At 36.1% G+C, this 18,382-nt stretch overlaps 1 protein-coding gene across 1 annotated transcript in view; it reads left to right on the forward strand.

The window, feature by feature from the left end:
- The window catches only part of LOC130243405 (raftlin-like), a 227,051-nt gene that overhangs the window by 128,302 nt on the left and 80,367 nt on the right, over positions 1 to 18,382 (forward strand). The window contains exons 4-5 of the mRNA XM_056475567.1: positions 1,275 to 1,383; positions 7,227 to 7,596. Of these exons, the coding sequence (XP_056331542.1) occupies positions 1,275 to 1,383; positions 7,227 to 7,596 (479 nt within the window). The remainder of the gene's footprint in view (positions 1 to 1,274; positions 1,384 to 7,226; positions 7,597 to 18,382) is intronic.

Here is an 18,382-nt window from a genome sequence, read left to right on the forward strand (position 1 = left end):
GTGGCGCCCCGCCATGGAAGAATGAATGTAGCGGAAACCATAATGATGATTGATGATCATCGAGAGCTGAACAGATCTTTTAATCCTATTACCTTTGCACCATTCTGTCCTGTGGGCATGATTATACACGTTACTAGGGAGACGTGTTAATACGAGGCTGTCAATCAATTCGGTGGGCGGGAACCTGCACTACTACGTCACGTTGCGGTGGCCTCAAAATGGGAGGGATTTGAATCCTATTTTAATGTCAGGAAATTAAAAAAAAGAGACTTATTGTGTTTATACAACCTGGTCTTACGAGAAAACGTACGTATTTTACGTTTTGTCAGTTTAGTGGCTAATTTGTACGAATTCGTACGAGTTGAGTCATATGAAATTGTACGATTTTAAAAAGGAGACGTGGCACCTAACCCCACCCCTAAACCCAACCGTCATTGGGGGATGAACAAATCCTACTAAATTGTATGAATTAGATCATACATATTTCCAACATCAATCCAACATCATTGGGGGATGAGCAAATCGTACAAAATTGTACGAAGTAGATCGTACGAAATCATACGAATTAGTCACTAAATCAAAAAGTTACGAATTGCCGTGAGATTGTGTAGGTTTATATCAACCCAATATTACTGTGGACAAACTAAACCTACACACAGTTCTGTCCAAACAGCATCCAATAGATGATTTTCATCATACGTGCCCTTTAAGACATTTCAAGACCCCGCGGATACCCTGTTACAGCTGTTTGGTTTGGTTCATGGCTTACAATGCTACAAAATAAACACTTTCTAAAATCCCAATGGGGAAAGCGAATGGAAGATATATACTTCTGGCACTCATACAACACTGAGTCAAAACAGTCCTTTCTCGAAACTAAACCGCCAAATATCTCACTTACAGTTGTTTCTCGGTATTAAACTGCGATTGAAAGCATATTAACACTGAATAAACGACACACTTCACCTTTAACAATGCCCATGGAAATCACCTCTGAGAAAGAGAGAGCAGCACTTGAGTATTACAGCTGCTCATTTAGAGAAAATGTGTCTTTTTAACAGTCATTTTATGCCAATGCGCTGCAAAAATGTTTCCAATAATAAACCTCAGGAACAGATGTTCTCCGTCTCACTAACGTTTTCTTTTCTTGCCGTATAATCGGGTCGCCAGAATGAACTTTTCAAGTTTGCCGGTGATATATATCTCCGCTCTGCACCTGTTTAAGACTCATATGTTTGACATTATTTCTGGTGTTTCCCTCTTTCTGTCTTCAGCTGGGAGAAGAATCCGGCAGACTTTGAGCCGTACCATCTCAAACTGGAGGAATGCATGTCTGCCGAACAGATTCCCAGCACAGAGCACATCCAAGGCTACGTGAAGAAAGTAAGAAGCTCCTGTTTAGTTTCTTGTGCATTACTGAATCATCATGAATATTCAAATATGCTCATGCAAATTAAACACTTCTGCCAAAACTTGCTAGACTTATCAGCTGTGCCTGAAACCTAGTGATCTGCCCTGTTTACCACCTATAAGGTGGAGATTAAAGGGATTTTTCCAAAGAGCGTGTCAGAGTGCATTATGGGATTTCCTCCTGCGCAAGGGAAACATGCAGTGGTGCTTAAGAATATGGCAAAAGCCTTGTTGAATTCTGATATTCTTGATTGTGGTATTTATATTTCTATATTATACTATTTATATTGTATTATTGTATTTTATTGTATTTATAATTACATTTTCACCACTACCATTCTCATAATTGTAGGTTCTTGTCAAATATAGACAGATAAACAGATAGAGAGATAGAGAGAGCTAGATCTGGTCTGAATATGATTGGCTGATAGCCGTGAGATAATAAAGTGATATCAGCACTCTTACAGCCTCTTCACCCTTGTGTATTACTCCACCCACACAAGTAGCAAGCAGAGGACTAGTTTGACAAATATTGCTGCTGTTGGACAACATAATGTACTCTTGAGGTTTTTTCATGCGAGAATGTAGTTGTTTAGATTGCAACTATGCAGGTTATTTTTAAAGAGCCTATTTTAAATATAGAACATTTTGGCGCATTGGTGGTCATACTGAGCTGAGCAAAGACGGTCAATGTTCGGCCACAAGATGGCGACAGAGGCCGCATAATAAGTCCTTAGGGGAGAAAAACAGCATTTTTTAGCGTGCGTTTCAAAATACAGCAGAACAAATGATTACAGTACAGGTAAGTGACATTCTAAGTCGATCTCTCTCTTTTGTGTTCTGTAGTGATGCATTTATACCATAGTAATCTGGTAGTCTTTGCTTTGCCATTGGCTTTTTCATGGTTCATTATTGTGGTCTCTCTATTGCAACAGAGAAATACTGTGGAAATCTCTGTAGACTGATGGCATTTCATAACATTCAGCCTCATAATCTTAAAATGTGAGCAAAATCACCTGTTTTGTCATCACTTTAGACATTAAGCTAGAGAATCATTCAAACACTAGCTCTAAAGTGGCGTTTGTGAACTGGCAATGGTTTCTGCTGTTCTGACGATCAGCTGTGGGTGTGACAAAATGGCGGAAGAAAGTAGTTTCCTCGTACAAAAGGATTTTGAGAGTCTCTGTGTTTGATTTTCTTTTTTAAATACAAGACTATGCCATCAAACTGTTGTATAAACTCAATATCACATGAGTAGCAGTGCGATATGGCTGTATATTGTCACTGGAGGAACACTAAGGCACTCGGCCTGTGACCTCGAGCCAACACAATCCTCCCACCAGTGCCGACATACAGCCATATCGCACTTCTACTCGTGTGATATTGCTCATATATATATATATATATATATATATATATATATATATATATATATATATATATATATATATATATATATATATATATATATATAGTTGAAGTAGGAGAAATATTAGCCCTCCCTGAATTATTAGCCCCTGTTTATTTTTTTCCCCCAATTTCAGTTAAACAGAGAGAAGATTTCTTCAACACATTTCTAAACATAATAGTTTTAATAACTCATTTCTAATAACTGATTTATTTTATCTTTGCCATGATGACAGTAAATAATATTTGACTAGATATTTTTCAAGGTTAATTAGGTTAGCTAGGCAGGTTGGTGTAATTAGGCAAGTTATTGTATAACTAATAATAATAATTTATTTTATAATAATTTTGACCTTAAAATGTTTTTTTAAAAATTAAAAACTATATAATATTTATAATTACAATATTTATCAATATTATCAATACATATTTAATTAAATATGTACATATCTGTTTAATGTTTAAGACTTTACATAACCCGACTTCCACTAAATCAGTTTGTGAATATTAGAACGACTGCTCACCGATCTACTAGAGGTGGTGAAAGAGGGGACTGTATTATTCCTCTCAAAAAAAGTACATTTAGTCAGTCTTTTTAGTCAGTATTTTCAGTGAAAGCTGCAAGAGAATGGAACTCCATCCCACCAACAATTAGATCACTTACTTTGTTCTTTTCAGTCTCTTGTTAAAATTGGTTAGTGACACATCAGCATTGTCAGCATTAGTACTGTATTCTTGACACCTTTTGTCCTCTTCTGCTGCCATCAGTCTGTTGTTCTTTACTTTTTAATTGTAGTTTATATATCAAATTGTATTTCATGTTATTATTATGTGCTTCTATTTTAGGTGTGACTTAACATTCTGTAAGGGGTCTACAGATGAAAACTAGTCATTCCTGGCTAATTCTGGCACATTTACAGTAATGTTTATTAATGTGCATTGACCCTGTAAACAAATAAACAAAAAAAAAAACAGAAAATTTCCTTGCTCTGTTAAACATAATTTGGAAAATATAAAAAATAAATAAATAAAATTCAAAGGGGGGGCTAATAATTCTGACTTCAACTAAATATATCTCTCTCACTTCACAACAAAATTGAATATATCAGTTGTGCTATTTGATATTTGATCTAATCTGCATTTATTTATTTGTTTATTTGGGTGGCGGGGTTATCTGCAGAACAATTGTTTTACTACAACCTTTTTAATTCTATGCATTGATTCTTGGGATGAATATTTGGCGACCTAAATACACTTAATTTTAAGGCAGGTTAATTGTAAGATTAAATACACATCAGTATCTTTTTTAGTCTGTTTTTGTCTATGGATAGTGAATGGACAATACACATTAGTGCAACTTCAATCTGATACATTTTTAATATTGTTCAATGAGATTTTAGGCTCAGTAGGCCACATGAAAAAAACATGAATTTCTCTAAACTAAATTTGACCTGACTTTATGGATGCTGTGTCAGTGTATAACATTGCAATTTAGTTTGTTTCTTATTATTATCATGCAAAGTGATTAAAAATAAATAAATTTATGTTTTTAGAAAGTATAGAGGATACTTAACTACTGTAATTTGAGGTAACTATGTAACACAATGTAACTTGATTCACAAATGTATCCCCTGAAATGTAATTATGATGGCAAAACCTTTTATTTGTTTATTTATTTTCATTATTATTTTTTTTTAATACATTTTTATAATTTCATTGTACCCCCTGCATGGGTTTCCTCCGGGCACTCCGGTTTCCCCCACAGTCCAAACACATGAGGTACAGGTGAATTGGGTTGGCTAAATTGTCCGTAGTGTATGTGTGTGAATAAGTGTGTATGGATGTTTCCTAGAGATGGGTTGCAGCTGGAAGGGCATCCACTGCGTAAAACATGTGCTGGAAAAGTTGGCGGTTCATTCCGCTGTGGCGACCCCGGATTAATAAAGGGACTAAGCCGAAAATGAATGAATGAATGAATAAATAAATGTCATTATTAATTTTTTATGTACTGTATTCCCTCATCTGTAAGGGGTTAAATTATTGGGGAAGGGGTTGTTCTGTAAAAAATATATTGAAAAATCTTAAATATAAAATTAAAGAAAAAAAGAAAAAAGATTGTATAATGTTTAATAATAAAACAAAATTTTAGCAAAAAATATATGTATATTTTTAAATAAGACTTTTAAATATATTTTTTAAATAAGACTCTTAAATACATATTTTTAAATAAGACTCAAATATATATTTTTAAATAAGACGTATTGAAAATACCCATTAAACATTGTTTTACATTAATATATTCAGTTTACCAATAGTTTATAACCCCCTCAATAATTGTTTTGGGATGATAGCATTAAAAAAATCACCCTTTAAGGATTATTGTGCATCCCTAAAATATTAATTAATTGTCATTTAAATCTTTATTATTATTAGCTGTTATCCTTCATGCCGTCACGCTATAGCTCTCAGACCTGTTGAAATGTGTCTGTCGCTGCACATCCAACCATGATTAATCGCAATGATTCATCACGACTGCGATCCTTCCCCCCTCCCGTCACATCAAACTCGGAAATTATTCAGTGCCCCTTTCACCGTCGCCCGAGCCCGGCACGAAGAAAAAAACGCCTTCTTATCTATGCAATTTCATTTGCATCATTGTTGCAAATATAATGACAGGACTCCCGGCGTCAGCGTTCAATATGCATTAAACAATGCGGCTGGAAAAGGATCGTCCTGTTCCCGGTTTAATTTTAGAGAAAATAACCTGCGCACCTCATGGAGAATAAAAAAATGCATTGGGCGTCAGATGGAGATAGTGGCGGCAGGCCTCGGGCTGGCCTTTATTAAAGCGGGCATAATGGAAAATGGCATCATTAGCATTCCTTGACAGTTAACGATTCAATTTGGTTTGATGAGAATTCAAATATTGGCTTCCCGAACGCAAACTGACAATAAAGCGGAAGATGCCGGACTGATTTGGGATGCAGAGGGCAGTCAATGGTGGACCGATGCCATTGTAATCAGCGCTTGCTAATTTCAAATAGCCGGTGGTGTGGAAGAAAGAAAAGGCGATGTATTGTTTTGATCCGGCTTTTATTGTTAGGGTAATGTGGCATATCAATCGAGTTTAACGTTCTTACGAGGAGGAATGAATGAAACTTCTTTCTCTAAATGAAACTTTTTATCTTGTTTGACGAACGCGACGTGCAAAAGCCTTCAGCGATTTTGCTCATCAAGAAAACAACCGCAGCATCAGGAAAAAATGTTCAAGAGGTTTTCGGAGAAGTATTTTGAGGAGATCTGCTCCAATAGTTAAGTAATGAAAAAAGTCTAATCTAAAACACGAGGGCGTTTAAAACATCCAACATCATGGTAACACTTTAGTTTAGGTATCAATTCTTATGCATATCAGAGACTTGTAAAGACGGGCATAATAGGTCTCAATTAATGAATTAATAATGGTTCTTACAGTATTATAAATGTCTAAAATAAAGATTTGACTGCTAAATATTTTTGTATGAATCATGATTTATTTTTTCACAAGTTTTTGTGGTTATTATTATTTATATATTATTAATTTTATCATTATTACTACCATTTTTGTTATTATTATTATTATTATTATTATTATTATTATTATTATTATTACATTTTACAATAATAAAATAATTTTATTAATAATAATTATTATTTTTATTATTACTATTATTACTACTATTATTATTATTATTATTATTATTATTATTATTATTATTATTAATTATTATTATTAGTACTATTATTATTAATAATAATAATTTTGATCATTATTACTACAATTTTGTTATTATTATTACCATTTTACAATAATAATAATAATAATAATAATTATTATTATTATTATTATTATTATTATTGTTACTATTGTTGCTGTTATTATTATCAATATTACTATGATTATTATCATCATTATTATTATTATTATGATTATTATAATTAATATTATTATTATTGATATTATTATTATGCTATTAATAATTTTGAACATTATTACTACCCTTTTTGTTATTATTATTACCATTTACAATAATAATAATAATAATTATTATTATTATTATTATCAGTATTATTATTATTAATTATTATTATTATTATTATTGTTATTATTATTATTATTGTTATTATTATTATTATCATCCTCAGTATTATTATTAATTATTATTATTAGTACTATTATTATTAATAATAATAATTTTGATCATTATTACTACCATTTTGTTATTATTATTACCATTTTACAACAACAACAATGATAATAATAGTAATAAATTAATAATAAATAATGAGGAGACAGTTTCCAAGATTAGGTAGAGATTTTCAAACAAGTGACAAACAGTATATAATCTCACTGTGTTTTTCTATCCTCCCAGCAGATCCAGGATGCTGCAGATCAGGGCATCATTTTTGTGGGCTTCATCCAGGAGCCTGCTGGCCTCCGTTCACACGCACTGCATCTCGGAGAACCAGAGGAGGCCTCGCTCTCCCTGCACTCCAGCCCCAGCTCGCTGCATGGCTCCGGGCTCACACCATGCCCCAGTCCCCTGGAGGAGCCGGAGCCGGAACTGGGGGACGAGTCTGGCGCAGAAAACCAGGAGGAGAAGCAGGGAGGTGAGGCTCTAAAAGCTGGTGGAGACGCTGGAAGTGATGAAAACTCTGAAACACTGACACACAACAACAACGACACGGACAAAAGCACAGACACAAGCCGGAAAACCAGCAGGCAGGCCCTCAATAAGAGTGGTGGGTTGATCATCTTTTTTTAATGTACAATAATAAATATGTAAACAATGTTTACAACTATTTTACAGGAATTTAAATGGTAACATTTTAGTTTAGGTCACACTGAAATAAACATGATTCATTGCATTTACTACAATTTTTAAGGTAAGTGGTTGCAAACAATTTATATGGGCTGAACTTAAAGAAATTGAGTTGAACATTACTAAATTTAATTAATTTATTTATTAAATGCAGCTAATTTAGCAATTAGTTACCTTAAAAAATAGAGTAAATCCAATAAATAATTTATTTTTTAGTGTATAACCTGCCTTTTATTAAGATAATAACTGTTTATTAGTGTTATGTTTTAAAATTATACGTATATCTTATATATTGAAAAAAACACTTCAGTTTAGGTCACAATTCACGGTGTTGACAAACCATTAACTAACTTATTAAACTACTAATTAGCTGCTTATTAATAGTTAGTTTAAGGCAGTAGTTGGGTTTAGGTATTGGGTGGGATTAGTTATGCAGAATAAGATCATACTTTATAACTAACTACCATTTAAATAGATGAATTTTAGTTTCCAGGACTGGGTGATGTTTTCAGCATATTTTAGCATTGTTATCAGCATATTTTATAAATATAAAAAGATTTGTGTGTGTGTATATATATATATATATATATATATATATATATATATATATATATATATATATATATATATATATATATATATATATATATATATTATTTGAGTTTTTTTTGTGTGTTTTTTTCTATAGACATAGAAATAAAGCCTATTGAAATAAATAAATATATTGTACATTTTGTATTCAAACAGAAGACAATTCATTCATTTTCCTTTGGCTTAATTATTATGAATTATTATTATTTATATTCCCTTAAAGGACTTAAAGGACATATCACTTTGTGATGTAATGTAATCTAACATTGCATTAAATGTTTTTTAGATAATCAGGACATATTTTCAGTACTCTTTTTACTTAATTAATATTGAAGCGTTTTTATTTTAAGGCGTTCAGGCAATTACAGACTCATATCAATAACTGTATATCAACAACCTTTTTTTTTTTTTCATAATATTTTTTTATTTTCATTTTACGTTTGAACACATTGAAATACAACCCTTTACATAATTTTTTTAATAACAATAACCTTGCTGCATTTACAAAACATACAAAATAAAACAACATCTGAAAACGTACAACTCATTCTGAAAACGTAGCCTTATATACATTTCTAGAGATTGCGAATTATGTATCCAGAAGTACTATGGTTGCGTTTAGCCGAAAACGAACGCTAATGGGCAGTATGCCATTCCTCTTCGTGCTTATCAGCTGACCGCTTACCTCCGTATGGACGGCTTTTCCGCTGTACCAGTTTGTCCAGTGGCGTGAGAAGAACTGTGACTGTGATGAGTTAAATGTAACGACAGCGTTTGAGTCTGACGAAGAACGGTTCCAAAAAGCGGGTACGACAAAAGCAGAAGACAAAAAATCCTAGAAAATAACAGAGTGAGAATTTGGTAAAATCTGAAAACGTGGTAAAAATCAGGCGAGGGCTTTTCTTTTTCTGGATTGCTTTTTAACACCCGATTCACAAGAGGCTTTAGCATCAACGATTGATGGAGGACTTGTCTGAAGGTCGTGATTGTCAGAGCAGCGTCAGTCAGTATGCTGTAAAATTGGTCCGCAATCAGATACTGTCTGAGCAGAAGTATTTACATAAAGCAATCTGATTGGTTGATGCTTCCGTTGGCACAGCCAATTCGAATGTTATCACTCAATTGAATGGACATTATCAGTAGTTATCAGCTGATATATATAGACCAGTCTTGTGAAGAACGGTTCCAGAAATCAGGCTAAACAAAAACTAAACAATAATCTGAAAAGCGTGAAAGTGCTATTAAAAATCATTCAGCCGCAAGGGTTTTTCTTTTTCTGGATTGCTTTTGGAAACACTATTGGTTGGGTGTAGGGAATGAGGAGGGAGGGTCAGTCAGTCGGCAGTGGCTTCTGCTGGATTTATGTGAGAACAGCAAGCACGAATGGCACTCAAGATAGAAATTTGAGATCTCATAAAGTCTACACAGCGGCCTCTGGTGGATTCGCGAAAACAACAACTTCAAAAACAGTAGCTCCTGGGACGTATTTAGCGCTCTCAAGAAACATATATAGGGGTACATTTTCAGAATAAGCCTGAGTTAAAATAAAAGATTACATTTGACATATTTTAAGAAAAAAACAATACAAGCGAACTACTGAATAGACATTATGCTTATAGAAATAAATATATTGTGCATTTTGTATTCAAACAGAAGACAATTATGTGTATGTATACTGTCATTGCTTTAAGTATTGGTCTAATTTCACATGTAGATTGACTCTTTTGTGGGGAAATAGTGTAATGGATGTTTCTACATCAGCCAAATGAAGTGTATTATTCATAATGTTGCTTAATTTTTATATCAAGAGCATAATATTCACCCAATCTTAACACCAGCTGTTTTTCTTGGTAACAACGTCTAGAAAGATCATAAATCATTTGTCACTTCTGAGTATCACACACTGTGAAAGCATCTCACTGGCCTTTTTTTTTGTCCAAAAACACACACACTGAATTTTCAAGCAATGCTTTGATGTATAAGATTGGGCAGGCTTGGCATTTACAAAAACCCACACAGCGGGCGCTAGATTAGGCTTTGTTCACCCTTCTTTTTCCCCGCCAGTAACCAGATGGCAAACCTCATTCCCAACATTAGCTAGGGAGACATTTTTTTCCTGCAGAAACTGTGGCATTGTGCACAGAGTTCGCTGTACCATGTGAATGATGCATGCTGGGAGTCCTGTGCCGGCAGCCCGAGTATCCATCTGGATGTGGAAGTGACATCGTCAGCAGTCAATTTTCCAGCCCAGGCTCATTGGAGATACGTGGCCAGGGATACATTTTTTGAGAATCGAGAAATATGGGGTGTTCGTAAGACTGTCATGAAGCTTTTATAATCATAACATGTTAGTGTGAATTGCTCAGTTATGACATTTTGAATGCAAAGATGACATTGTTTGTTGTGACAACATGACATAAATACATCACAACCTGTTTTTTGTTTTTGTCACGACAACTTGACTGTATCAAGACAACAAATTTGCCATAAATCTGTCATAAACATTATAGATATGCCATGAGTTTTATAACAGCATCATTAATATTTTCTTAACCTCAAATACAGTGGTACAAACTGAATTTGGTATTAAAATGTCATTACATAATAATGACACTCCTAAAATTAATTTGACAGAGTAGTGACACTTTTAACGAGTCATTTAAATGATAAAAAATATTAACCCAGGCTCATTCTGAAAACATACCACTATATACATTTCTGGAGAGCGCCAAATATGTCCCATTAGCTACGTTTTTTAGCAATTTTTGTTTTCGCGAATCCACTAGAGGCCGCTGTCGACTGACTGACCGACCAACTGATTGACTGACCCAACCTCGTCCTTCCCTAAACCCAACCAATAGTGTTTTCTAAAGCACCGATTGACCAGCACCCACCCACTTCCCTAAACCCAACCAACAGTTTTACGCCCCATTCACATGGGGCGTCAGCGTCAACACTTCCCGGAGAAATACGGAAAATACTTTTACAGGATTGTAGCGGGATAGAACTGTAAAATACGGGAGAATCTCGGTAAAAACTGGAGGGTTGATAGGTATGAAAATGTGTTCTGATTGAAAATAACATCGGCGATTACCAACAGCCAATGAGAGAGCAGCATGGAAAGCATCGTCAATGCACCAAGATATCGAACTGAACCGAATCAATGGCATGATAATCGTAACAGAAGCAAACCATGAGACCAGTGTAGGTTTACACCCCTAGTATAAAGATATACTACATGACCTTGCATTGCGTCGCTTCTTGTGTGTGTTTGGTTGTGAGATGTAGTTTGCGGACCGAGACAAAGTTGTCAGCGATTCTTCCTATTGTAAAATCATGCAGTGTAAAATCCATCTTGCAGTGTAAACACAGCAGCAACGGAATGCTATTCCAGGTGGTCATGCAGTGTGAAAACATCTGTGACGTGGCTACTTTGAAAATCGTGCAGTCTTAACTCGGCATTAGGGTAATTAGGTAAGTCATTGTATAAAAGTGGTTTGTTCTGTAGACAGTTGAAAAAATATTACTGGGGGCTAATACTAAAAAAAAAATTAAAACTGCTTTTATTTTAGCCGAAATAAAACAATTAAGACTTTTTCCATAAGAAAAAAATATTATAGGAAATACTGTGAAAAAAATCCCTCTTTTGTTAAACATAATTTGGGAAATATTTGAAAAAGAATGAAAATTCACAGGAGGGGGAATCATTGGGACTTTAGCTGTATTTCTCTGTTCTCAAAAATCTAGCCCTGGGCACATTTACTCCAATGAGTTTGTGTTGCAATTTTCCTACCACGCCTCACGCTACACCAGTTTCTTCTCCTTCAGCCACCAAATGACAGCTGCCAGGAGTCCTCTGGCACAGCGTCTTTATGACTTATCGCCACTGCTGATAAATATAGTCATTCCTCGCTCAAATCCCTCTAATGCTCCGGGTGAACATCTATAAAACATAATGGCGTTGGTCAGCGGTGTGAAATGCTCAGAGCTCAGATGAGGTGAACGTTTGTCAAAGGGGTTTTTTTAGGTCCCGCGGTGCAGCTGTAAAGCCATTGAGCCAAACCTGCATTCAGAAAGGAGGACAGAAAAAAGCAGGATTATTTGTGTAGTTCGTTTCATACACAGTGGTAATTCAGAGTGATTTACTTGCTAATATGAAAATTAAAGAGGCAGTATTCTGGGATATTTTCAAAAGATATACAGCAGTTTTAAGCTGAAATGAGAAAGCGGAGTTGATTGGTGGAGCATTTATTTAGGCGATAACAGAGCTTAGGGTTTGGTTCTCAAAATCATAGTTTAAACAACCATTCAGGGATAGCAGATTATTTTAAGAATTGGATTTATCAGATAATGCGATGCAACAAAATGTTTCGATTTGTGCTTAGTAATTATACAAATATTTATTCATTCATTTATTCATTTTCCTTTGGCTAAAGACTTGATTTATACTTCTGCGTCAAGTGATCGTCGTGACCCACGGTGCCTGCCTTGCGCGTGCATTTATACATCCTCATGCTGTTTGTGTTGCTCTGCAATAACACTTCTGGAACACTAGCTGGCAGTAGGTTATGTTCCTCTGAGTTGCTTTTTTTCGCAGGTGTTTAGTATCTTTCTGAACGCTACCTTAATGTACAAGTAGCTCAAACTCGTTCATTCAGAGGTGGAAACCAACGGATGTGCAACAACTTTAAAGAGCCCCTATTACGGGTTTTTGAGAATGACCTTCCATGTTGTGTGTAACACAGCTCTAAGTGAAGTGAAATATCCAGCTAAGGCTTAAATCTGTAAGTGCACAGTGTTTAAAACTATTGATTCTTTTATAAAAGAGTCGACTCATAGTGCTTCAAATGAATCGTCTTGATTCTTTAGCCGTTTCGCCGTGACGTCGATACGAAACTTAAGCCCCGCCAAATTGCCGGCAGCTAGCTGTCTGCAACTCTCACATGGTCAGCCACTGAAGCTACTAAGCAGGGCTGTGCCTGGTCAGTACCTGCATGGAAGACCACATGGGAAAGCTAGGTTGCTGCCGGAAGTGCTGAGGGTGAGGCCAGCAGGGGGCACTCAACCTGCGCTCTGTGTGGGTCCTAATGCCCCAGTATAGTGACTCTATACTGCACAGTGAGCGCCGTCTTTCGGATGAGACGGTCCTGACTCTCTGTGGTCATTAAAAATCCCAGGATGTCCTTCGAAAAAGAGTAGGGGATAACCTCGGCATCCTGGCCAAATCTGTCCACTGGCCTCTGTCCATCATGGCCTCCTAACCCTCCCCATATCATAATATCAAAAAAAGTCTTAAACCAAGAAGCATTTTCTAGAGAAAGTTAAAAAATATTGTTTTATTTTCACAGACAGCAAGTCAACATTAAGTGAGTTTTGCTTTAAAAGTAGCTAAATAATCTGGGCTAAGTAAAATGATCTTGTTTGAATTAGGTTTATTTTACTTATCACACTTAACTAAATAATTTGGCTCCTTTTAAATGAAAAATGCACTTATTTTAGACATACTATTTCGAAAAACATTTGCATAAGTTGTTGATTTATGAATTGTTCAATATTTTAACTACAAACACTGCAAAAACAAACCTTTTTTGCAGTGTGCAGTGGGTTGTTATGTAAATAATCATCTCTACTGTCTCTATTGGAGCGACACGGTGGCTCAGTGGGTAGTGCTGTTGCCTCACAGCAAGAAGTTCGCTGGTTCGAGTCCCGGGTGGGTCAGGTGGCATTTCTGTGTGGAGTTTGCATGTTCTCCTTGTGTTGGCGTGGGTTTCCTCCGGGTGCTCCGGTTTTCCAAAAGACATGTGCTGTAGGTCAGGCATGTCCAAGCTCGGTCCTGGAGGGCCGGTGTCCTGCAAAGTTTAGTTCCAACCCCAATCAGACACACCTGGGCTAGCTAATCAAGCACTTACTAGGCTTTCTAGAAACATCCGTGCAGGTGTGTTGAGGCAAGTTGGAGCTAAAATCTGCAGGACACCGGCCCTCCAGGACCGAGTTTGGACACCCCTGCTGTAGGTGAATTGGGTAAGCTAAATTGTCCGTAGTGTATGTGTGTATGTCCTGGTCCTCCAGATTGGGGGTTGAACATTGGGCTAACAACTCGCCTCATAAAAAACTAGACGTTATGAAACATCAATATGGTGTGACTGGATATCAACTTCGATATAAATTGCCCTGGGTATAGGTAAGTATTGTCTCTATTATGTGAATTTAAGCTGAAAATTTGCACTTAACATTTTTTTTTTTCAAGAGAATGCAATATGAATCATTTAGATTTATCAGTTATAAACAACAGAGAATGTTTGAACTGGCGGTGGTGCAATAAAGTTAGCTCTAGAGACCTTAAAATTGGTCAGACTGCTGTTTAGGATGACCACTATAAATGTGCCAAACTTCACCAGTTTCTCATGTACTGTGTGGTTCAAAGGGCTGCCATCGACTCCAATTTACAAAAGTAAGAAAGAGAAAAGTAACAGAAACAGTAGTGAATTGGCCTTAATAAATAAATAACTGGAATTCAGACTAACTTTTTTTCACGAGGAGTGCCATAGAATCTAACTGAAAACCTGTTATCCAAACAGAAAATGGAGGTACAGGCAAACTGCCATGTAATTATGCACATTTTCCCTCATTTCAACTCTTATCACTGACAAATGCTTTGTTAACGCATAGCATAACTTACAGAAATTACAATATATCATATTATACAAAGTCCACAGAGATATTCAGTGCTCCAGACTAACATTTGAGAGAAGTTGCACCAAGTTCTGGAGCTGGTGGCAGATTTCTTGAGCTGCACATTCAATATTAACAAGATGTCTCTGTAAGAAATGCACATTTGACAGTAGCTTGAGCTGAGAGTAACTGGAACTTGAGTTGTGACCAAGATGTAAATTCAATTTCATTAACAAAAACAGTACCATCAGTGCAATAAAATACTAATTTTATCATGTATTTATTCATGCTGTATTTATAAACCTTGACAATCACAGGCGTAGCACCTCACTAACATATAAAAGTAGCCTAAATAAATAGTTTATGGTATTTAAACAGTAGCCTAAAGACATTTAATAGAAATACAAATGCACAGCATCTGATGTGATGCAACAAAAACACTGTAATTATATTCCATTTATTATATTTAAAACATGTACCTACTTTATAATTGGTGGCCTTAACTAATATGTACTTACAGTACACTGAGATTACATTGTACTTATTGTGTAAATACATGTTTTATGGTTAATTAAATACCTGCATGCATTTAATTTATGAAATGACATCTTTATTTACACTGTTGACCATCCCTTACACCTTAACCCACCCCTGAACCTACCCATACCACTAAACCTGTCCCTAACCTGACTCGTATCCCACCTCACGACCAGAAGTGCAGTGCAATACAATATGAACACAGTAAGTACATTGTATTTATATTTTGATGCAAGTACATTGTAGTTAAGGCCAGCTAATATAAAGTAAGATCTCAAACATTAATAACAAAATACAAACATTTAATATGAAAATACACCACTTTCTGCGACAAAAAAAACTTCCTACAGTAAAACTATGGTAAATTTTGGTGAAGTGAGTGCAGTTGGGAATGACAGCTCTGATTTATTAGCTTTTAAAGTATAGTTGAAATGGCAAATCTTTTCCTTTCATTTGCAGCTATTTAGTCACAGTCTAGAGCCCTTATTAACGTACAGTTGTCGGCCACTTTATTAGGTACACCTGTCCAACTGCTCGTTAAAGCAAATTTCTAATCAGCCAATCACAAAATATCCAGTGTGAGACAGTCCTGTCAAATGCCAACAAGACAAATGCTTTTTGATGCCAGAGGTCAGAGGAGAATGGCCAAACTGATTCGAGCTGATAGAAAGTCAACAGTAACCCAAATAACCACTCGTTACAACCAAGAAACAGAAGAGCATCTCTGAACGGACAACACGTCCAACCTTGAGGCGGATGGGCTACAGCAGCAGAAGATCACACTGGGTGCCACTCCTGTAAGCGAAGAACAGGAAACTGAGGCTACAATTCACACAGACTCCCCAAAACTGGACAATAGAAGATTGGAGAAACGTTGACTGGTCTGATGAGTCTCCATTTCTGCTGTGACTTTCGGATGGTAGGGTCAGAATTTGGCATCAACAACATGAAAGCATGGATCCATCCTGCCTTGTATCAACGGTTCAGGCTGGTGGTGGTGGTGTAATGGTGTGGGCGATATTTTCTTGGCACACTTTGGGCTCATTAGTACCAAATGAGCATCGTGTCATCGCCACAGCCTACCTGAGTATTGTTGCTGACCATGTCCATTCCTTTATGACCACAGTATACCCATCTTCTGATGGCAACGTGCAGCAGGATAAAGCACCATGTCATAAAGCCTGAATCATCTCAGACTGGTTTCTTGAACATGACAATGAGTTCACAGTACTCAAATGGCCTCCACAGTCACCAGAGCTCAATCCAATAGAGCACATTTGAGAGTTAATATAAATATAATAATAAAAATAAGTTAATATAAAGATGACTGCCGCTTTAATGGTTCATACCTCTGTAAATCCCGGATCACTTCCAGAAAATATTCAGTTGGGAGTCTCAATACAGTTTGACACATTTTGTTTGTATCTACAGTATATACAGTATAGCCTACCGTTAAAACAAAGAAAAAAAGTCAAATTAAAATAATAGTGTGTATTTTAACAGACAAATGGAAGTAAAACACAAAGTAATTACAACTATTTCATGATCATGTATTAATCGACGTAGGAATGCAAACTTGTTATCGTTTGGAGAAAAAAAATGCTGTTTTATATCAAATACCTTTGAGAATCACACACCTGTTGCAAAAGCCCATCGGAGGTTACCAGCAGGTCAGAATCCACTCATTATCCATCATACAGTGAAGGCTTAAATGAGTTTGATTAATGAATTATGTGCAATTGAATTAAATGTGTGAATTTGATTCAGTAAAGCATGCATATGTTTTACACAAACTAATGAACAAAGCTAACCCCCACCCCCTTCCACCCAAATAGCCTTCTGTATACACAGCAGGGAAAATAAGTAATGAACACGTCACCATTTTTTCTCAGAAAACACATTTCTTAAGGTGTTGTTGACTTGAATTTTTCCCCAGATGTTGGTGAAAACCAATGAAATCCAAATATGCAAAGAAAACAAAACTAATTAGTTTACAAGTGAAGTTAAGTGTAATGAAATGAAATGGCTCAGGGAAAAAAAGTATTGAACACATGAAGAAATGGAGGTGTAGAAAGGCAGTGAAAGTCCAGACAGCAGCTGAAATCTCTTAGTAGTTATTCTGAAACCCTCATCCCTTCATCATTGTGAATATATATTAGCTGCTTCAGTCCAACATGTACATCAGAGCTATTGAACTGGCAACCCGTGGGCCGAACCAGGCAATTTGTTCTGGCCTTCCAAATAGTGTGACAAGACATCAAAAATAAATTTAGTTCAGTGGAAAAACGGCCACTATATTCAATTCAATTCAATTCACCTTTATTTGTATAGCGCTTTTACAATGTAGATTGTATCAAAGCAGCTTCCCATAAAAAATCATAGTAAATTGGAACAGTGTCAGTTCAGTTTTCAGTGTTTAAGTTCAGTTCAGTTTAGTTCAGTACCGTGTGGTTTAATAATCACTACTGAGAGTCCAAACACTGAAGAGCAAATCCATGGATGTGCAGCTCTACAGATCCCGAACCATGCAAGCCAGTGGCGACAGCGGAGAAGAAAAAGCTTCACCAATTGGCAAAAGTGAAGAATTAAAAAAACTCGAGAGAAACCAGGCTCAGTTGGGCACGACCATTTCTCCACTGGCCAAACTTCTTGTGCAGAGCTGCAGTCGAGGCTGGAAGCTGGACCTCAGCGAAGACTCGTCTGCCCCTGGAGCATCACAGGAATCAGTCTCATGCTCTCCAGTTTTCCATGACCACCACAGTAGCTGCTCAGGATACGGCCTGGGCCAGGATATAGTTATGTAGTGACACGAGCACAAGCTGCAGTTGAAGGCTGCGCAGAGTGTGAGTCACCTGACATTAAGTGAGTGGTGTGAGCAGCCGAAAACATTTGGATACTTAAGCTTA

The sequence above is a fragment of the Danio aesculapii genome, chromosome 16, assembly GCF_903798145.1.
Source record: "Danio aesculapii chromosome 16, fDanAes4.1, whole genome shotgun sequence".
NCBI classification, from domain to species: Eukaryota; Metazoa; Chordata; class Actinopteri; order Cypriniformes; family Danionidae; genus Danio; species Danio aesculapii.